At 35.3% G+C, this 23,478-nt stretch overlaps 1 protein-coding gene across 3 annotated transcripts; it reads left to right on the top strand.

Moving 5' to 3' along the window:
* Positions 1-499: 499 nt before the first annotated feature.
* Positions 500-15,262, top strand: LOC149796738 (uncharacterized). Of its 3 annotated transcripts, none has more exons than XM_089961385.1 (5): positions 500-678; positions 8,134-8,299; positions 8,766-8,996; positions 9,954-10,112; positions 12,396-15,262. In XM_089961385.1, the coding sequence occupies exons 1-5, from the start codon at positions 553-555 to the stop codon at positions 13,283-13,285; spliced, it is 1,572 nt and encodes a 523-aa protein (XP_089817511.1). In that variant the 5' UTR covers positions 500-552; the 3' UTR covers positions 13,286-15,262. The 3 variants fall into 3 exon arrangements, with proteins under 3 accessions (XP_089817511.1, XP_089817510.1, XP_089817512.1); XM_089961384.1 differs by having other exon boundaries at positions 8,131-8,299; XM_089961386.1 differs by lacking the exon at positions 500-678 and adding an exon at positions 6,924-7,726 and having other exon boundaries at positions 8,131-8,299.
* The last annotated feature ends 8,216 nt before the right edge of the window (positions 15,263-23,478 follow it).

Genomic DNA, 23,478 nt, shown 5'->3' with positions numbered 1-23,478 from the left:
TTTTCAGGATTAAAAAAACAACAAAAAACAGTGGACTGTACAAGGACAAGCATTCACTTCTCATTTGTACTGAGATCGTTTAACACTGATTTTCCTGTTTCACTTTACTGCGGTCCTTGATGAAGAGCAAAGGCAGACATGCCAGCATCTTTAGGCTTATGTTGAGCATGACCCTTTTCTGCACAAAACCAATACTGTACTAGCAACGACGATAGGTAGACATTAACGCATGAACTGTGTTAAGGCGCAAAACCTAGACAGACGAGAAACATTATTACACCTGGTTTTAACCATTAAACCTATTTTTGTTTGGAATGAAATAAAATCCCACACAAAATAATGTATTTTGTCGACAAACAATTAAAACTATGCCATCTTCAGTAGGTATCTTCGCATTGAACAAAGGAGCGTTTGGTAATATAACCTAGGATTTCAAGGGACTTTACTGTTACTAATTTTAGCACGTTTTTCCCTGGTAGGTATTATTAGAACTTACATAGCAGGACAAGATTGCAATCGTTAACATTTTATGTAAATCGTATCACACTGAAGATGTTTCGGAATCGCAGGGAATACAGCATTTCAGTCCAGTTTATTTCCTTCAGAGCTTTTAATTTCATTGTGAAATTGTTTTTAACAGGACTTGCGTCGACGGGCTCAATTCATATTCGTGTCAACGTAAGTATCTCATACGGTCAGAAGAGTTGATGACTTTACCAGCGTGTATTTATGAAATACGTTTGATTTCAGGCATAGAATATATGTGAAAAAACATGTACATGTTAATTCCGTAATAAATAAGTAACATTTTCATTGAATACATTTTTCATCGATTCATACAGGCGATGTGTCCAACACAAAGAGCATGGTCAATGACAATACGTTTGATTGATTGGACAATACGTTTTGTATTTCACTTCTATTTATAGCTCGATACAACAACGATCGAATGCTGTGTCAGTTTTTCTATTTGTGCGACTTAGGCGACTTACTCATTTGTGAAAATCTCGGTTCTTTGCTAAGCATTTTGTTGGAATTTAAGAAACAATCGAATGAATAGAGTGAACATAAATCTTCCATGGCACTGTTGACCTCATGGTAGGGCCGGTGCGACCATCGCTATACTCAGTTTTGAACCATAAAAATATACATTCATATATGCAGAAAATTATTTGACTTTAAAGCAAAGCCCGGTGAGATCACGTGCAAACAACCACACTATTCATCACAGATGTCGCTTAATGGGTTGATCACTGCTTACCGCTTTTCACTTGCCCACTTCATCTACCATTCCAGGTAGAGTATGCTTGCATTAAGAGAAATTAGGCGTAGATATCAATGACCTACGTCCAAAGTGATTATCTATCTATCTATATATCTATCTGTTTATCTATCTATCTGTATCTCTGTCTAAACAAATTGCTGATGTGGCAGCTTTAAAAGATCCTCAGCGTAAAGTACTTCACGTTTATGCCCTTTAGACCCTTTGTTCTTTCAAGCTTCTACCGTTCGATTACAGTTTAAATTTACTGTCTATAACTTAAAAAGCGACGAAATGTTATACATACTTTGATTATAAATTGTGAAAAATGTCTTTTGTAAAATGAAAACCTAGAGATGTTGACTCTATTATTATCTTTGTTTATATTCAAATATATATATATATATATATATATATATATATATATATATATATATATATATATATATATATATATATATATATATATATATATATCCAAGGGTCGAGGGTTCGATACCTGCTCAGGCCAGCCCAGTTCTGCTTCCCCCTGTTTCTCTTTGGGAAAGACGCTTAGCTCCCATTGTATTGGCATCATATAGCCAGTAATGTGTTTTCAGTGTCGTTAAAACTCAAAAAATTATCTATCAGTAGTAAAGCCAGCCTATATTAAGAAATACTATTGGACAAATAAACGTAAAAATTCTGTAAATTGGAAGTTTTGACTTGCAAATTATGTATGTGTGCATGGAAATAGAATGTACCAAAATTTGATACATTAATAATGGTAATAGAAATGCAGTGATTGAACATATTGAACTACCTAAATCTCATGCCAACATTGTGCAAATCTTTATCGGTCGAAATGCTCATAATTTACGTTGTATCCGTCATGGGAATCTCTGGTATATTCCGGTTTGTAATAAACGGATAGAATGTAAAAGTAAATGCATTTCATGCATGGGGGTTGTTTAGATTCTGTATCCTTCATAAATATCAATGCTATAACCACATCTGAGTGATATTGCATTACAGTTTTAAACTTAAATTCTGTAAAGTAAATGTGATTTTAGGCTTTTGGTCATGTTTTTGTGTCAATATATATTTGTATTTCTTTTTCTTAAATGTTTTTCTTACATATAAAGTAATGCATAATTTTGGAGAAATTTGGGATCGTCGCTGTACAAATATAAACATGATCGTAAATCGGCTTAACAGTACAAAAATATGTTCCAAAGAGGATTTTTCATTGTCTGTCTTGTATCAGACATCATTAAGTAATGAGAGAGAGAGAGAGAGAGAGAGAGAGAGAGAGAGATGGGGTTAATATGAAGAATGGAAAGATACATAATTTAATCTGTAATGTGTACAAAACTGATTAAAATTGGATTAATATGTATTTTTGTACAAGAAACCATCTTGTTCCGAAATTATGAAAATCACAATATATGCACTGGTATTTTCTGCAAAATTATTATTGTGGAATTTCCTTACATATGTAACATTTAATTATTAAATATGCATATATATTAGTATTGATTAACATATAGTATCAATAGATTTGCAATATCATCTATCACTCTTAACTGCAATACGTAACACAACTGCTGACACGACCGACTGTACGAGAAAGAAAGAAAGAAACGACATCCATTAATTCGGGAAAGTGCAGTGCTTAGTTAGTTTTTCTTTCATTTTCGGGTTGTAAGTGAAATAAAAGTCGTCCAACTTCTTACTTCTACACGCCCTGCTGCTTACGCTGGCGGATAAGGGCATGTTACCTGAAAAATGGAACACTGCGGAAGAACGTGTTGTAGTCTCTAAATTTAGATATCGAAACTAAGGATGTTGCCTCTCAGGATTCGTATAGTGTATTCCGTGCTTAAATGTCCTTGATATGAAACTAATTTCTTACTTAATGAAAGCTTATTCTGAAAGATTGCTCATATTTTTGTCTCTCAGTTTCTGGTTCATTCATTGTGGCATATTCTTCAAAGGAAAGAAAGGAACACAACGAAGCGAAAGAAAAGTGTAAACTCTAAGCAAGTACGCCTATTATGAAATAAATATTTGTTAGTGAGGAAGTGGGTGTAATTTGGGTTTAGGGTATAAGATGACAGTATTGTACTGACTGTGACACTATGAGCGTAGGAAACCTACATCCTAGGTGACATTTGTACGTGTAGGATACATCCTGCGTATGATGTATATATAGGATACGGATGCGAGTGACTAAATTGCACAGACACCGTTCACGAGTTGATCTTGAACTACGCTCCCCATGTGAGATCATCTGAGTCACTTACATAATATCCCCTTTAGGGGCCTATAAAAGTAATATACCAGTCACGGGCGGATCATAAAGGTTAATCATGCAACTGTAAGAAAAAAGAAATTAAAAAAGGCCCCCCAAAAAAGAATCCACAAACAATCCCAGCTCTTGGAAATGTTCCAGTTGTTTCGCGCTCACATTTAGTGACAACGCGCTGGATCCGCCCCTCTCCCCCCCCCCTCCTTTCCAGCACTACCTGTGCCTTCAGTAAAACTATGTGAAACACTATGCCAACCAGTTTGATTTTTTCATAAAACTATATGAAATGCCATGTCAATCTGTTTGTTTTGTCGTTAAATCTGTATCTGAAACGCTTTGTCAACCTGTTTGTCGGTAAAATTGAATGTCAGCTTATTTTTTTAGTAACAATGAATGTGAAACACGGTGTTAACTTGTTCAATTGTTGATTAATTGTTTGATTGTCGGTAAAACTGGATTTCAAAAAAATATGTCAGCTTGTTTGATTTCTTGGTGAAACACTGTGTGAACTTGTTTGATTTCTTGGTTACAAAAATGAACGCGAAATACTGTCAATTTGTCTGATTGTTCATAAATTGTTTGATTGTCAGTAAAACTGAATATGAAACACTATGTCAAACTGTTTGATGTATTAGTAAAACTAAATGTGAAACACTATGTCAACCGGTTTGATTTATTGGTAAAACTGAATGTGAAACACAATGTCAACCTGTTTGATTTTCGGTAAAACTGAATATGAAACACTGTCAACCTCCTGTTTGAGTGTCGGTAAAACTGAATGTGAAACACTGTCAACCTGTTTGTCGGTAAACTGAATATGAAACACTGTCAACCTGCTGTTTGAGTGTCGGTAAAAGTTAATGTGAAACACTGTCAACCTGTTTGTCGGTAAAACTGAATATGAAACACTGTCAACCTGTTTGTCGGTAAAACTGAATGTGAAACACTGTCAACCTGTTTGTCGGTAAAACTGAATATGAAACACTGTCAACCTGCTTTTTGAGTGTCGGTAAAACTGAATGTGAAACACTGTCAACCTGTTTGATTTTCGGTAAAAATGAATATGAAACACTGTCAACCTGCTGTTTGAGTGTCGGTAAAACTGAATGTGAAACAATGTCAACCTGTTTGTCGGTAAAACTGAATATGAAACACTGTCAACCTGCTGTTTGAGTGTCGGTAAAACTAAATGTGAAACACTGTCAACCTGTTTGTCGGTAAAACTGAATATGAAACACTGTCAACCTGCTGTTTGAGTGTCGGTAAAACTGAATGTGAAACACTGTCAACCTGTTTGATTTTCGGTAAAACTGAATATGAAACACTGTCAACCTGCTTTTTGAGTGTCCGTAAAACTGAATGTGAAACACTGTCAACCTGTTTGTCGGTAAAACTGAATATGAAACACTATGGCAACCTGTTTGATTTATCGGTAAAAGTGAATCTTGGTGTTCTGAAAGGTTGCACAGTATTTTATCTCTCGGTTTCTGTGTCAACTTATTTGATTTCAGTATGAAAACGAATGTGAAACACTGTGTTAACTTGTTTGATTTCTTGGCAAAACTGAATGTGAAACACCAAGTCAACTTGTTTGATTTCTTGGCAAAAATGAATGTGAAACAGCAACAATAGTCACACTGATCACTACTAAAATACTACAATCACTAAATAGGGGGAGTATGAGTGGAGGGGGATTATAGAGACGACTACGAAGTCTATAATAAACATCATATTAAACAAACTGAAATCGCACAAAACATGGAGGACAAGGTCTAAAACTTTCAGTCCATTACTTTTGCATCATCGATCTCTGTATTCCCTCAGTCCTTGTGATTTCTCGGGCCAGTCACTATTCACTCCAGTTTCCTACAAATTTGCAAAGACCGATACATTGGCAGTTAATTCAACAAAATCAGCCTTTTCAACCAAATGACAGCATTCAGAGACCTTTATGAGACTTCCTTCGCATCCATTCGTGTACGAGTTCATCGTATTCATGTACGAAGACACGGGTGAGATATTTGTGTACAAAACTCAAAAGTAATGCATGACCCAGACAACACGAACGGGGAAAAATTAACTTTTTGTAATTATCGGTTCGAGCATAAGGTATTAAACGGATCATGTGGACATTGAAATGACCACGTTTCCACTTTTCCCTACGCAAGGGCCATAGCACAATACATTCAGTTCAGTTGTTCTTCTATTAAACAAAACAACAACAACAACAAATGTTTTGAAGTTATGGCCACAGTTTGTATTTGTACATGATAAACAGCGGAAGACAGCTGGGTGAGTGACATCAAATCTGAGTGTCCGTCAACCTTTAAGTATATTTGAATTACGTAATTGAGATACCGTCTACCAACAGTGACCCATAGATATCTTCACGTGTTAAAGTTTAATTAACATACGGAGAAAAGTTAATTTTTAATGTTTGGTAGCAGTAAATAATTACCAGTCGGAGGAGGCGGTGCTTATGCAAACAGTGTTGCATGCAAATTCAATCCGTCCCGTCACAGCTATTTAAGTGTGTGTGTGTGTGTGTGTGTTTGTGTGTGTGTGTGTGTGTGTGTTGTGTGTGTGTGTGTGTGTGTGTGTACTACCCAGCAGTCTACTAGTTTAGTGGCATGATTGTGTTTTAATATTTACATATATGCTTTTTTCCAAATGAGGAGGTAGACAAATGACAATATGCTAAACTTTAAATTACATAAAGAGTGATAAACTTACAGCATTACCAAGAAAGCAATTAAAAGTAACGATAAAAGATTAATTCAACAGAAAATGTCCTATTTCAGAAATTAAATCTATTCATTTGCAGGATTTTGCAATTTTTCAGCTATATAAAGATCAGTCATGCTGCAAAAAATAATTAAAATTGAAACTAAAAGAACGACCTAATATAGATAAATTAACTAATTATATTCATGTTTTATTTAATTAATCTCGTATATATATCCCTAGTTCACGGATGAAGCTGTTACTTCGTGACTATGATTTCAAGAATGTGTTTTGGAAAATCTGATATGAAAGAGTTGCATCTTCCATTATTATTATTATTATTATCATTATTATTATTAGTAGTAGTAGTAGTAGCAGTACTCCGTTGGTTTAAGTGGTTGGAGTCTCTGCCTCGGACGTGGGAGGTCTCGGGTTCGAACCCCAGTTGAGTCATACCAAAGGCATAAAAATAGTATTAGCTGCTGTCTCGCTTGGCGATCAGCATTTAATAGGTTAGTGTTAGAACTGGTCGGCCTGGTGTCCGGATATTTTGACTGGGTGGGACATGATGCTAACAGACATCATTATAAACTGCCTGTCACTTTGTGGGGAAAATGTGCTGATGCTTCATGCTTCAGTTATATACATGTTTTCTTATAGTTAATTCGTATTACGTAAGATTACGACTTTAGATCGATTCTGGACACAAAGAAACTGCATGTATATCGTTTAACCATTGCGCAACGACCCATTCGCGGGTACGTTCAAAGGGAATCTACGAACAGGTAGAGACGCCATTGTTTGTTTTGTCAGTGATGTCACGACCGATTTGGAGCCAGTTCGGGCTTTTTTGGTTCCGGAAATCCAATAGAAACAGTTAAGTGCTAAATTACCCCAGGTCAGTTTTCAAAGAGACCAGATCGTATCCTATCGAGAGCGAGAGATTCAAACCTTGGGAGGAGTCTCAATAAACAATTTGTTCAAACTAAGTCAATTTTTCCGTTAGTACATGTATGACGGTCGCTAGAGGTGGATCTTAGAGATGCTGGGAGACATTAGACTGTACTCCGAGTGCCGATGGTGTGCGCTCGTTGATAGGTGGGAAGGACTTCTAGTGAAATTCTAAGTTTGGATTGCCAATGAAGGCTTCTTGGGGAAGCTTTCCGTGTGGGTGTGGGGGGCGACACTGAGGATCTGCGAGAGGGAAGACACGCGGAAAGCACGCGGGAGATATGTTATGACGTAATCAGTTTGCGGGGATGTACAGTGCCGGAAGGAACACGTGGAAGAGAGTACCGGAAGTGTCTGAAGGACGGATCCTGAAGTGCCAGGAGAGCACGTAGTCAAGGGTACCGGAAGTACGCAAAGGGAAACAGATGAGTAACAGAGACAACACTAAAGGGAAACACTCTCATTTAAAACTTTAAATTCATATGATAAGATAATAACTGGTAACTGTGAATAGGTCATTGTTTGTATTTGTTCGAAAGAAATTGGGAAACTTGTCGATAAAATAGTTGAATAAGTTTGATGTATTTTATTAAATTGTTGTACCTTTCACCTTGAGTTTTTTTTATACACATAGACCGTCGCCATTGCTGACTGGGGGCTCGGAGCTATTTAAATTTTAATTGTCCACCTCTTCTCTGGTGTTAGAAATAGTACCGTAGGAGACACGTTACACTGCCACTCTGCGACATCGTAGAGATATGACTCAACTTGTCAAAGCTACGTTAAAAAAAAACACACACACACACACACACACACACACACATATTATTATTATTATAAGGATATATCTTACAGGTTGCAGTTTCAAAAAGCACAGTCTTGCATCTCCTATGATTCTTTTCAGCAGCCTACCACAGTGGCTGCGTTCAGTTGTGGTCCAAATGAGTACTACAGTATGGAAACGAAAAGATGTGACTGGTGCTCAGGCTGTCCAATAGGTCACACAATTAAAAAACAGTGCACAAGATACAAAAATACAGTGTGCGAACCATGTCCGCCAGGATCCTTTTCAGGTTTTAATATAGAATTTTTATTTTAAAACGCGAATATTTATTTTCTCAGTTTTGCGATAATTTTATATTATTTTTTTTTTGTTGTTGTTTAGTGTATGTTCTCTGAAATCAAAATCCTCTTACCTTGTCAAACAATATGGACCACGGTATATAAAATAAATCTGTACAGATTGTTTGGATTATTTTTTTAAAAATTGCATTACAAATTACTGGAAGTTTACGTGACAACGAGCTTTCCAAAACTAGTATGATTACATACATCCTGGTGTAAAAGTCGAGAAGATTAACGCCAGATAAAAGCTATAATATTTTCTTTATTTTGTGTTACTTTCTAAGGTTAAAAAAATAAGAAACAATTTCTATTATTAATTTTCTGGAATGCAGGGGAAAATTAAATAACGAATTTCTTGGAAAGCAAAAGAAGATATATCCGCATTGACTAATTTGTTGGCTTAATATGTTTCAGGAAGAGAGGGTGATGCGTGTACTACCTGTAGAACATGTCCACCTGGTCAGTTCGTGCAGAAAGAATGCAGCAGTAGCAGTGATAGAATGTGCACGGGATGCCCCATATTGACTTTTTCTGATAAAGAAAACTCGGCCACTTGCCGACCGTGCAGGACTTGCAGGACATTTGAAACAACACTGACAAGATGCACTGTATCCAGTGATACAGAATGTGGTGAATGTCGGCCAGGTAGGATTGATTGGAAATACTTATAACGGCCAGGTAGGATTGATTGAAAATACTTGTAACGGTCAGGTAGGATTGATTGGAAATACTTATAACGGCCAGGTAGGATTGATTGGAAATACTTGTAATTTTCTGTCTAGAACGAAGTTGATGCTTCAGCTCGAGTATGTATGCTGAACGTGATATTGATATTTTTAATAAAATTTAGGCCAGCGGTGTTCAATTTACCTTCATGTACTGAGCGAGATAAATACACTATCGAATCAATTATTTGTACCTTTAAAAATATTCATCTAGCGTTTGTGTGAGCCGTTATATCGTCTGATGGCTTCAATTCTTATTTGCACTGCCATGTTGCTATGGTTTCATTTGAAATACAGTAATAAGAAGAATGGAGATAGATCAACGTTAAACTAGCTTTTGCTACTGATACAGGATAGGCAACTATCACACCTAGCTTACAGGATACAGGATAGGCAACTATCACACATAACTTACAGGATACAGGATAGGCAACTATCACGCCTAGCTTACAGGATACAGGACAGGCAACTATCACACCTAGCTTACAGGATACAGGATAGGCAACTATCACACATAGCTTACAGCGATGCAGCTAGCTTTCTTTTATTGCGCAATCTAGCCTCCACTATTGATGTAGGTTTGTAATGGTTGTAACGGCACGTCAGCACAATCCTGGCTCTATAGTGCCGGTAAAAAGCTCCGAAATGTAAAGCTTAACGTTGGAAATACTTTAGGAAGATACAATGTTGCAAAATAGCATTGGAAATACTTTAGGAAGATACAATGTTGCAAAAAAACGTTAAAGTATGATCCTACAACATGAAAGGCAATATGTCAAAATTATTTTTAAAGAGATATAAAATAAATTATGAAATGACCCCAATTTTTAAAAATCATTAAGTGTTGTCAAACCATCTCATCATCTTCTCCTGGCAGGTTATTTCCGAATGCACTCAATGGACGAGTGCTGGAAGTGCTCTCCATGCTACCCCGAACATGCGGGGTTGACATATGTCATGTCTGAATGTCAGAGAAAAGTCAACGATTCCAACATGACTTGCATGCCGGCCACACCGCCTTTTGTGCCGGATTTGCGTGAGTATTAGATATGACGTATTTGCCATTTAACGTGAATATGAAATATATGGTACGCTATTTTGTTTGCATTGCTCGAGTTATATAGAGAATACCAATAGTATCATTAAATTAAAAGGTGAATGTTGCCTATGTTATCAAAGCTTGACAAGACCTGTTGCTTATGTTATCAAAGCTTGACAAGACATGTTGCCTATGTTATCAAAGGTTGACAAGACATGTTGTCTATGTTATCAGAACTTGAAAAGACGTTTGTTACAAGCGCTGTACATGCCTAGACGTAGTCCAATTTTGTTTATTACGCGCCAGATCTAAGGCAGAGTTCGAGAATTACCGGTATCCATTAGTGACAGACAAATGCTTTCTAAGGTGATATTTTATTTAGCCCTTATTTAGTCATAGTCGTACAGGACAAACAGGAAAATGTGTCTTTTTCTGTATGTCCTTTAACACAGCTATAAATTGTGTATGTTAAAAAGCATGCTGGAATTCAAAACAAACATACCTAATTTCGGTTTCAACTCTTTTACGAATTGCTGATTATTCTGCTCAAGTTTAAAGCATCAGTAAAGCTAAGACATATATATGAAGTAATGCTAACCATTATATGAAAAAATGCTAACCATTATATAAAGTAATGCTAACCATTATATGAAGTAATGCTAACCATTATATAAAGTAATGCTAACCATTATATGAAGTAATGCTAACCATTATATGAAGTAATGCTAACCATTATATAAAGTAATGCTAACCATTAGATCTTGGGATTTTTGTTCTGCATATCGCTTAAATGTCTGACGGAATTTGAAACACAACCTGGACTTCAAAAAGTGGTTAAACATCTTCAAACAGGTTATAAATAACTCCCTTCAGTTTTTGAATACTCATCGTTCTATGTCAAATATAAACCCTGGAAAGTGGTTTATATAAATATTTTCCTTATACCTAAGTTTCTCATCGATCTTTGTCAGTGTCAGTTAACGGGTTTTATTTTGGGTGGGGTGGGGGTGGTTTTCAGTGATATTGTTACATATTTTTACAAGCTGCGTGTACTAACTATATGATTATAGTCTTGAAGGGGTTTGTTTGGAAAATAAATGAAGGATTTGTAGACTTGTCTAATGCTAGTTTCAAAATACCCTAGAGAATTGTTAAACTGGCCTGATGCAAATTTTAAAAAACTCTAGATCAGTGGTTCCCAACCTCTTTTTGGCCGCGACCCTAAAAAATGTTGTTTTGAGTCTTTGGACCCAGTTTCCCCATTTTGGTAAGTTTTACCACCCTCATTAAAAAAATTCCTCACGACGCTCCGCGACCATCCAGAACCTTGTCGTAACCCTGATTTGGGTCGCGTCCGGAGGGTTTGGGTTGGGAATCACTACTCTGGAGTATTGTTAAACTGACCTGATGCTAGTTTCAAACCATTCTATGGTATTGTTAGTCTGGCCTGGTGCTAGTTTCAAACTACTCTATGGTATTGTTTGTCGAGCCTAATGCTAGTTGCAAAACTCTCTTCACTATTGTTAAACTGGTTTGCTGCTAGTTTCAAAACACTCGAGTAATTTAAACTTGGCTGATGCTAGTTTTAAAACACTCTAGAGCATTTTTAGTATTGCCTGATGCTAGTTTCAAAACGCTAAAGAGTGTTGTTAGTTTTGCTCGATGCTAGTTTCAAAGCACTCAAAAGTATTGTTAAACTGGCGTGACGCATGTTCAAAAGCACTCTAGATTATTGCTAAACTGGTTTGCTGCTAGTTACAAAACACTCGAGTAAATTTAAACTTGGCTGACGATAATTTCAAAACACTCTAGAGTGTTGTTTGTCTTGCCTGATTCTAGTTTCAAAGCACTTAAGAGTATTGTTAAACTGTCATGATGCTAGTTTCAACACACTCTAGAACAGTGTTTTTCATGCGTGATGCTAATTTCAAAACACTCTGGAGTATTGTTAGCCTGACCTGATCATAGTTTCAAAACACTCTTGCGTATTTTAAACTGGTCCCGATGCTAGTTTCAAAACACTATAGAGTAATTTAAATTGGGCCTGATACTAGATTCAAAACACTCTAGAGTATTGCTTGCCTGACCTGATGATAGTTTTAAAACAATATACATGTACTCTAGAATGCTAGTTTCAAAACATTATGTGCAGACGCTGTCTATTAGATAACTATCGTTTTCTCATCAAGGTTATTTACTGCCGGAAGGCTATAGCAGCCAACCGATTTCGTGATTTAAAAAGTACAAGACATTAAACTGGTTCCCTTTCATCTTTTCCAGAGACTGTGGACAGCGTTATTGCTGATAGGACACAATCAGAGAATATGACTTACGTCGAAAAACACGTTCTGACTAGTTTTTCAATTACTATTTCGGTGACTGCATTACTACTCCTAACAATAATTATACTATTTGTTATATACATAAAGTATCGAAATAGAATCAGTAACATGTGCAGCTCTAGCGACGTTGATAACGTAGAAAAATGCCCGGTTGAGAATAAAAATCTGTGTGAAAATAATGCGCAAACATTGATCACAAATTGTGAATCGAACGATTCAGATTCCGGGCTTAGTTCGGACTATTTTAACTTTCCAACTGAATCAAACTTGACTACTTCCTCGAGTCTAACTAAATCTCGCAAAACAAAACGTGCGAGAGATGAACGTTTGAAGGGAAGATCCGCCTCAACACCTGCAAGCATTCGACCTTTGCTACGAACATTAAATTATTCCGATGAAGCATTGAGCCAATTAAAAGAGAATGACAGGTGCAACGGTGAATCTAAGACTTGTAATTTTGAAAACAATAATAGACAACAAGATCTATGTTTTGAAGTGGATCATGGGTTACATCCAGGAGTAACGGTATCTGAGGTTAATGAGTGCTCATCAGAAGCAGATGATGAAGAGGAACTATCTATCCATTTAAATTTTGAGGATTGTCAGCGAGGGGATCCAAAACAGATATCCCCTGATGTCACCCCAGATGCCCCTGTGGGTCTTGACAGACTTGTATCGATGTCAAGGGAAGGAGAGATGTGTAAGAGGAAAGGAAAGAAAGAGAAAAGAAAAAAGAAGCGCAAACAAAGACGAGAAGAAGAAACTCCTAATTCGAGACGGCCATTTGTTGACTTGTCATATTTTTCAGTGCATACTATATTGTCCTAAATATGGTTGATTTTATCCGATTCTGAAATTATTAAAACTTTATATTGTTTTGAAGTTGCATTTGCTGAGATCTGAACGAGTTTGTTATACTTATTCTATTAAAACAGCATTTAATAAAATCTCCGTTAAGCTATAAAAAATACAATTTTTCAAGTTCTTTCACGATCATAAAAATGAATACATCCACGTTTAATTTTGATCATCTTAAATATAAATATCACGTGGAATATATTCCTGGAGTCGTCAGTTTTGTATTATTGTCATCTTAATGGAAATATCACGTGTGATTTACCATGGAGTCCTTAGTTGTAGTCTCATCATTTTAATAGAGATATCATTTTGGGATATATCCTGAAGTCCTCGGTTCTGACGTACTTGGGCACTTACTTTCACCTTTTCAGAAATACGATGTTTTCGTAGGTATACCTCACATTCTTTTGAAGCAGTAGTTATTTTAGCAACTCATGCATGTCAAATAACAAAGATTCTCTAATACTCTCCTTGGCATGCTTTTAAAGAAACAACCCATTTATACAGCGCAGAATAACGCCAGTAGCACACAGAAAGCGCAAGTTTTTAAATAAAATGAAATAAAGAAACTTAATTTAAAATTCTGAAGTTTTTCTTATATTTATCATATTTTTACTTCTGGGAGAGATTTTATCTCAAAATCTAAAAGAATCAATTGGGAAAGATGAGGATGGTATTATAATAAAATTGTTTGATCGTGATAAAAAAATATTAGATATAACGTATAACCTGTTTATATTTAATTAAAGAATTCTCAAACAACAGGCAACGTAGATATGTAGAATATCGACCGTGGAATGTACTGTGTCGGTAAATCAAAACTGTCTTGTATCCTTCATAATTAGTTTCTCTTAAATTGAAAATAGTCAGGAAAAAGGTATAAAATTGCAGGAGAAGGTTTTAATGAAATTAAATTTAGACCGCTCCGTTGGCCTAGGGGTTAGAGCGTCCGTCTCGGATGCGGGAAGTCGCGGGTTCGAACCCCGGCCGAGTCATACAAAAGACTTATAAAAATGGTGCTTGCAGCTGCCTCGCTTGGCGCTCAGCATTAAGAGGTTAGCGATAGGACTGGTCGGCCCGGTGTCAGGATAATGCGACTGGGTGGGACATGTCTGCGGCATGATGTGGGCCATCACTATAAACCAGGGGTGCACAACCTTGTTCGGCCAAGGACCAGGTTTCATTTTGTAAGACCACTCGAGGGTCGCAGCACTAATTTCTTTAAAATAATTAATATTCACGGGCCAGATTTCTGTGTTGTTTTAATTTGCCCTAAGGACCTGACAGAATACGTTCGCGGGCCGGATGTCACCCCTGATTTAAACTGTCACACTGCAGACATGGTAGCGATATGGCTGAACAATTGTTAAATCCACCTTAAAAATCCAACACACACACACACACACACACACACACACACACACACACACACTTTAAATTTATTATCAGTCCTACCAATATCTACAAATTAAGATCACGCTAAGTTAAATATCGAGATTCTCTCATAGGATGCTTAGAGATTGAGTAACTTGCTTTTTTGTCATCAGATAGAAAATCAGAATAGTTTAATACAACTAAGAGAAAATGTTGGGATGCTGATTTACTTATGAAATATAGTCGTGAACGTACGTGTTTCTTGCAAATATACACAAATTATAAAAAGAAAGAACCCAACCATAAAATCACCAACGAAAGTGCTACACGAAACTTTATAACTCTGTACTGATGCAACTATCATTTCACTTTTATTTGCCCCGCCCGACTCTGTACTGACGCAATTATCTATCATATTTAACTTTTATTTGTCCCGTCAGACTCTGTACTGATGAATTATCCACCGTGCTATCACATTTCACATTGATTTGACTTGTCATAATAGTTAGCAAAGATGTTTTGAAAACTTCCTAACTGGACAAAATAGATTTAATAAAATGGAGATTTATTTTCTTTGTATGTATCTTTGTTTCAATGCACAACTAATAAATATAAGAATTTTTATTTAAAAAATCTGTCTCTATGTTTCACTGTTGATCAGTCTAAACTGCGTTCTCGAGAGAACTGGGAGTTTACGCATCAAAGCAGCCAGGGGATTATCTATTTATCTATCTATTTATCTATCTATCTATCTATCTATCTATCTATCTATCTATCTATCTATCTACCTACCTACCTACCTACCTACCTATCTATATAGATTATATGGTCTTAAAGAAACAGAAAAGACCAACAAGTTTTGTAAAATTTAACAAATGTTTTTTCCCTAGAATACAAATTGAATTATGTAAAAAGAACTTAAGATATTGCAAATTAAATTCCAAATGATCTTAGAATCTCTTAACAGGCCATAATATTTCAAGTTCTAAATAAACTTTAGTGGTATTCCAAAATAAATCCAATGCTAGAAGTGTTGATGTGCCTTTTATGGTTTGTGTTGTGGCGATGCGCCAACAGTCCTTTTTTGGATAATAATACATTCCAGTATAATATCCTTATAATAATAATACAGCCCACAAATATATCCTAATTTGAACTTCACTTTAAACCCAAGCTGCTATGTCCAAAAATACTGTTTTTTGACTACTTTGTATTTCCAGAGAAGAACAAATTTGAATTGAACAATTTCACCCAAATCAAAATACTGCACAACAATAATACAACTTGATTATGATCGGATGTTATCGCACAAATGACTAATTTTCGCTTAAAAAAGATTTATTTAAAAAAAGACTATGATATAAAATGAAAACCCGGATGAAGGTTAAAGGTTCAACAAGTACAAGCTCAGCTGCAATAAAGTATGTGACGCACATCAAGTACACAAGATCTAGCTATTTGAAGAAAAAATTCAAATGTCCTTGACTCAGCGTAAGATAATAATCCTAACATTTATCCTAGCCATAAAAAACGGTAAACAATGTTGATCACAAAGCTGACATTGATTTTGGAGAATGTCAGATACTAGAAACAATGTTACACAACACACAGCACATCATGAAAAAGAAAGATTAAACATCTACAAATTCAAAAATTATATATATATATATATATATATATATATATATATATATATATATATATATATATATATATATATATATATATATATATATATATATATATATATTTATTTGTTAGTTTTTTTTCTCCATGATTATTCTTTATGTATATTTGTATTTTGGACTTGACCATGTAAAAATCAAATTCTCTCTGCATCTGATTAGGGGCGCTGATGTTGTTTTTTTTGTTTTTGTTTTTTTTTGTAATATTTCTCAAGCATTTTGGGATTAAATACTAGGATCATTATCAATATAGGTAAACATGTTCATATTGGTCGTAGTTAAGGGTATTGGAATTCTCCCATGAAGAACCTGTTGTATCTAACGTTTCCCATGTACGTTATAATAATTTTAGTAACAGATGTTATTTGTTGGCAAATTAGAATGTTCTAGAAATGAACTTTGGACCTACAACCTGGCTCTAATTTTTTTCTTAGTTTTTTTAAAAATATAATCGTGTCTACTTGAAAAATTATTCCTTTTTACCATAACATAAGAAGTGGAATGAATTTGATCGTGGAATTATTTATTCAAAATATATTCTCTGGAAATTCAAAGTGCTCATCCAAAATATTTCTTCAACTGGAACACTGACTTGGAATTATAGTCAATTCAGACAATGATATATTGGATTATACTACTGTGATTAATTTTAAGACCTTTGGAACATCGTCACATTTCAGACGTTGATTCTTAATCGAAAAACCACTGGAATGTAATTAGATCTTTTTTCATTAGAAGTGATGGAACTTTTAGGACAATTTGGGATTTAATTCGCAATACTGTAACTTCTTTTGAAATTTTCACTTGTATTCTAGGGAAACAAATTATTTGTTGAATTTTATAAAACTTATTGTTTTTCACTCTTTTCTGTTGCTTGGTTTAAAACCCTAGTCATAACAGGAAATCGGGGGCTTATCCTAAGATACGAATTTCTTGAAAATATTTCAGAAAACTTTGTTTTTGAAATTAAAATTCACCTTATTTTGGAATTTTTAAGTCCCAGGTATTATTTCTAATATCATAGAAATCAAAATTGAAACCAACAAATTTTCACATTTGATCTAAAGTGGAGAACTTTATATTATATCCCACCCAAGAAAAGTTGGAGTCCTTTAAAAAGTATGAATTGCTCCACCTTGCCTGACCATATATTCTTTATGAGGCGACGGCTTCATTAACGAAGCAAGAAATTAAACAAAATTGGTCCAGTACTTTGCAGAAAAGAATGTTTTGGACAAAAGTGCTTTGTTTGATGAGTAAATCTGCATGAGGCACTAACATCAAAAAGTATTGGAATGGTGATTAAAACACAGAACGGAAATAGAGTTAAGAAAGTTTCAGCATTAAAATAAGAAAGAGAATTGCAGTTGCAGAAACAAGAGAGAAAGAGACAATTGTAATTGCAGAGAGAGAGAGAGAGAGAGAGAGAGAGAGAGAGAGAGAGAGAGAGAGAGAGAGAGAGAAGAAAATAGTTTTGTTATTTTGAAGGAAAAAAAATGGCTGAAAATTTGAAATGGCCAAGAGAGCATTGGACTCTTTTATTACAAATAGTACTTATTGGCAAAGATTGTGAAGTCAATACTTCACTGTTAGTACAACAAAGTGTTGGTTTAGATATGGTTAAGGAATCTATCTTGAAGGGTTATGACTTGATACCTGAAGCTTTTCTATAAAGGTTTAGGAACTGGACAGACACGTGTTGAGTTTGCAAGAGAAAAATAGCATATATTTGATAGGTGGTGCTCAGCTAAGAAGGGTTGTCAATACTACGATAACGCCAGACAATTCACATTAGTGGAAGAGTTCAAGAATTGCGTCCACGGTCACATAAGACCTATCTTAAGGAAACTTAAGAAAATGCTGCTAAAATTGATTTTGTCAGAAAGTCTTTAACTCAGCAGTGTATTGGTAAAAAGCCATTTCAGCACCATACAAGCGCTTCCAAATATCTAGCTGGCACAACTTTTAGGAATCATATTTCTGATAAGACTGATCACAAATCCTTATCTCTTCCTACGTGCACCTATTGCAAGAAGAAAGGGCGTTTTTTTCGGATAGGTACAGATTGAAAAATAAACAACAGAATCAAGACAGAGCTATTCCAAATGCTCCTCGTTTAAAGATGTAAAGATCACTATCATGTATTGGAAAGCAATGCATTTGTTGGTCAAACAAACCCCAGTCTGACTTTGTTATGGAGATGTATGAACATTCATGTCAAAAGGTTTTATATCACTTGTTAGCGATCCTGCCATTCCTGTCCCTATTAACATTTTTTAAGGGACACTGAAGCTACTCATAACCTTTTATTATCAGGTACTTTGCCTTGTTATGAAAAGTCTTCTTTTAATGAAAGCGTTCTTAATCAGGGAGCAGAGTGTAGCTTGGTTAATGTTCCCCTCCATTGTGTAATTTTGTTATCAGACTTAGTATCAGAACAAGTTACAGTCGGAGTTGTGACGTCTTTACTCATCCAGGAAATTCATTTATTACTAGGCAATGACCTAGCAGTTTGCAAATACTGTAGATCGTGTCACACTTGTCGAAAGGTAGGAAACCCAAATCAAAAGATACCTAAGGCTTATCTGCAATCTATTCCTGCATTTGGCAGACAATTTAGTTTAATAATGGTAGACGATCAGTCCCTTACCTAAGACCAAGTCAGGCAACCAATACTTATTGACCATAATGTTTGTGTCCACAAGATTCCCAAAGGCAGTTCTTTTGGGGGAATATTAAAACTAAATCCATATATATAAAAAAAGCCTTGATACAGTGTTTTTTTTAAACACCATTTGACCTGCCCAAATCTGACCAATGTGATCTTGGATCAAATTTTATGCCTGGAATTTTCCAGCAAATTATGTATCAATAAGGCATCCAGCAAATGTAAGACATGTACCTATTACCCAGAATGCCTAGAGGCTTTAGACAGATTTCATCAAACTTTGAAAAATATGATTCGGTCATATTCTTCTGATACGGAAAAAGATTGTGACGAAGGTGTTTATTTATTGTTATTTCCTGTCAGGGAATCGGTTCAAGAATCCTTAGGATTTAGTACCTTTGAACTAGTTTTTAGACATACTGTCCATGAACTATTGAAATTATTAACAGAGAAAATTCTTTCAACTGTAGATTCTGACATTAATCTTTTTGACTACATTCGTAATTTCAAATATGAGTTGTCAAAGGCGCGTGCAGTTGAAAAAACTGATCGTTACACTCTACTCATTCAAAAATGAAAAATATGAAGAACAAAAATCCCACAAAGGAAAGGAGTTTTAGCCTAGCGATTGAGTTTTGGCTCTCTCGCATGTACCTCTAAATCCTCTTCAGGCTAAATAACATGGTCCGTATACAGTTAAAAAGGAAGTAAGTGACTTAAATTTTATCATTAACACGCCTGGAACACGAAGCCAAAAACAACTTTGCCAAATGCATACGCTAAAGGAATATGTTGAATGAGATGGTCATGTTAATCATGCAGTCAATCTCGTTGTACCTGTCCCACACTATGACGATTTAAGCGGTGGAATGCGATCGGGCTGTAGTGATCTTGGTGTAACTAATCTTCGGAATTCAGAAATATTGAATAATATGGACCAGAAACGTTCGTATCTACAGCCAGAAGAAAAGAGCGAACTAAAACAGCTATTATTTAAATATAAGCACTTGTTTCCAGATATTCCAGCACGAAAATATAAAATCTAACATGATACTGAAATTACACATTCCATCCTGGGAAACAGCATCCGTACAGGATTAATCCTATCAAACGGGAATTTCTGAAAAATAAGAACTTCAGTATTTGCTGGAGAATGATTTCATAGATCCAAGTAAAAGTAAACAGAGTTCACCGTGTATTCTTGTGCCGAAACCAGATAATACTTTCCAAATGTGCACCGACAATAGAAAGGTGAACAGTGTGACCAAAACAGATTAATTTCCATCACCAAGAATCGATGACTGCATTGATAAAATTGGAAATGCAAAGTATGTCACCAAATTTTACCTTCTGAAATGATTATGTCAAGTTCCACTGACGGAATGGGCGAAGGAAATTTCGGCATTCGTAACTCCAGATGGACTTCATCAACATAAATCAATGCGGTTTGGGATGAAAGGTTTGTACTTTTCAACGTTTAATAGAAAAAATGATTAGATCTGGTTTAGATAATTGTGACGCTCACATCGATGACGAACACTCGCAAACCATTTGGAAATTCTGATTGTGATGCAAATTTGACCATTAATATTTAAAAAAAACGAGTTTTGTCGTGCTTGTGTTAAATTTCTATGACATTGTGGGACACGGACAAGTTAAACCTATAACAGTTGAGGTCAATGATATCTTTGAATTCCTTGTACCGATCAGTAAAAAGCAGCTGATGCAATTTATGGGTATGGCCGGATATTATTGGAAATTTTGCTCCAATTTTTCCATAATTGCTGAACCCCTGACAAATTTGTTAAGTAAGAAAACCAAGTTTCATAGTTCTGAAAAAGGTCAGGCGCCTTTTGATAAGTTAGAAGCCATTCTTAAGAGTTCATCTTTAACTTCAATCATTTGTTTAAAATGTTTGTTGATGCAAGTGATATTGATGTTGGTAGAGTATTGATTCAAGAAGACAAAAATCATGGTATAGCTCATCCAGTGCTATATTTATATACAAAAAAAATTAATACGCACCAGGGAAATTATTCCACAATCGAGAAATGTTCATTTGTCCGATTATTCTATTAAGTGATCGGCAAGATGAAAAACAAAAATTAGAAATAATTAAGGTCGAGTTTGATGTTGTTGTGATGCAATATTGACATTAGGCACATCAAGAAAAAAAGATAATCTAATTGTGAATAACTTTATTCCGACAGATGGTGCACCTTTGGTTTGTTGTGCATAAAATATAGTTCCAAACATAGCTGAACTAGTAAAAGTAGATTGTACATTTTTACAAACTATAAATCAAAGAAAAAGCTTCCATTTGAATTATATTAATGCTATGTGATGCCACATTGATACGGTAAACAGTAGGCCTAGAGTACAGTTTTGCCCTAAAATGTCACTTAAAGTTAATTGTTGCGATTTGTATGTGAAATAGGATTACTGGGTGCAGAAATTCCCACATTTACTGCAATGCATGTGACCGGATATTTACAGTATTTGACTGGAACAATAGACTGTACGGAATAGGTAAACAAATTTCTTTTTGAGTCGGATTTGCATCCCATATATACTGCGTAAAGATGCTGTGTTTGGATAAAGTTCTGTCAGTTAAAAGACACATATATGTCCAAATTCTTCTGTGAACAGAGGTGAGTTTATTTACTTCTGTAAGTTAACATTTAAAGCACGCTTGTATTTACGGTGTATTCTATATATATATATATATATATATGTTACAGATATACCGCTCTCTCTCCCCACCCCGCCATCAAATAAGCAATACCCTTAGTTTTACTTCTTATTGTTGTTCTTGTCTTGTAGTTTTACGCATGTTTCTAATTATGATATTGTTATTCATGACATAACAATCCCCTATTGGGGATAACATATCCATTATCAGACAGTGGAGGTAATTTTTCCTCAATTTCCTTTCGCGAGTCGAGTTCAAAAATAGCCGCCAAAAATGTTCATTCAATACCAAACATTCAAGAAGGCGGGGTTAAAAACGTTTTCCAAGGATCCCAGCCAATCAGTAAATTGCACAATACTGCACAATAATTTCATGACGTTATCTGGACCAATCAGAATCACATAATGTGATTTGTTAACATGTGGTAATATCAAAAATATGAAACTGCACATACTATAGGAAAACTATACCTACTATGTGATATAATATACTATAATATAATGTAATTTAATATAATATAACATAATATAATATAATATAAAAATAACTAATTATATTCTTTATATTTGTCGAAAAGAAATTTCTTGAGGTAAAAAAATAAAAATCCTGGTTCGACACCCTGCATAATCTTATAGATAAATATCCACACTTGTCTTTCCTTTCTGTCTTTCTGTGTGTCCCGCTTGCCCAACAAGAGGTCGCGAGTTCGAAACCCGCGGTGGCATGCCAACTATTTAAAAACTATTGTATATTATTAGATTAAAAACTTTCTTTTAAGCTCGCCCATTGCCAATTTTTATTCTTTACTTGTTTTTTTTTTTTGTTACTTCTTATGACGGGCAATTAACCTAGTTTAAATGATAAAATCCTACGGATCGTACTAAAAAAGATATGTGTCAATAGCTGCCAATCCCGTACCTCAAATGTTTTGATAACTGCCAATCGGATCGCTTCGGCTAGTTAGAAAGCAAGGATTGTTCGGTTTGGTTTTGTGGGGTTTAATGCCCATTTTCTGCACATGATGGGCTATACATGGTGGCTAATATATTTTGGTGGTGGAAGAACCCGTGAAGAAGAACCACCGACTAACAGAAACTGGCATACCCACGTTAGTTATGTCGAGACTCTAACTCACGCAGACAGAGGTGAGATGCGTGAGTGATCTGTAGAAGAGAGCGACGTAGTTCACTCGGGATCGAGCAAGAATTGACAGAGAAGTTACCAATTATCGAAAATTTTTTTTATTTCATTTGCAACGTTGTTGTCAATACTAGTCATTACGATCGCAGAAATAGACGAGATGCTCCGATTGTTTTTTTGTTTTTTTTTGCTTGAAAGGAAATTTACGGCGAATAAAATGGGCGATTTTTTTGGTCCTGTAAATTACTTCACCGATACGTTTACACTTTAAAGCATCTGTCTTACTGTATATAAACTTTACTGTACATAAAAAATACATGCTTACCAGCTTTCATTCATACATAGATGCACAGCCATTGATGAAATAAATTACAGCTTGTACCGTTGTCATGTTCTACATATAAATTATTTTGTTTGCAGAGAAAAGCACAAAGTAATGAAAGTGAAAATGTTTTAGTTGTCTCCTTCCAAAAGGCAAATTTCCTGATGGACACTGGTCACATCCATAAATCTTTCCCCGATAACGTCACCACGACATTTCTTATTATTATGGTCGTAACTGGCTGTCAACTGCCTATGTCGTCTGCTTACTGGGCATCTCTCT

The sequence above is a fragment of the Sinohyriopsis cumingii genome, chromosome 6 (genome assembly GCF_028554795.1).
Source record: "Sinohyriopsis cumingii isolate HCF-2022 chromosome 6, ASM2855479v2, whole genome shotgun sequence".
Lineage (NCBI taxonomy): Eukaryota > Metazoa > Mollusca > Bivalvia > Unionida > Unionidae > Sinohyriopsis > Sinohyriopsis cumingii.
Note: the sequence above shows the minus strand (reverse complement) of the source record. Positions and strands in the feature narration are given on the sequence as shown.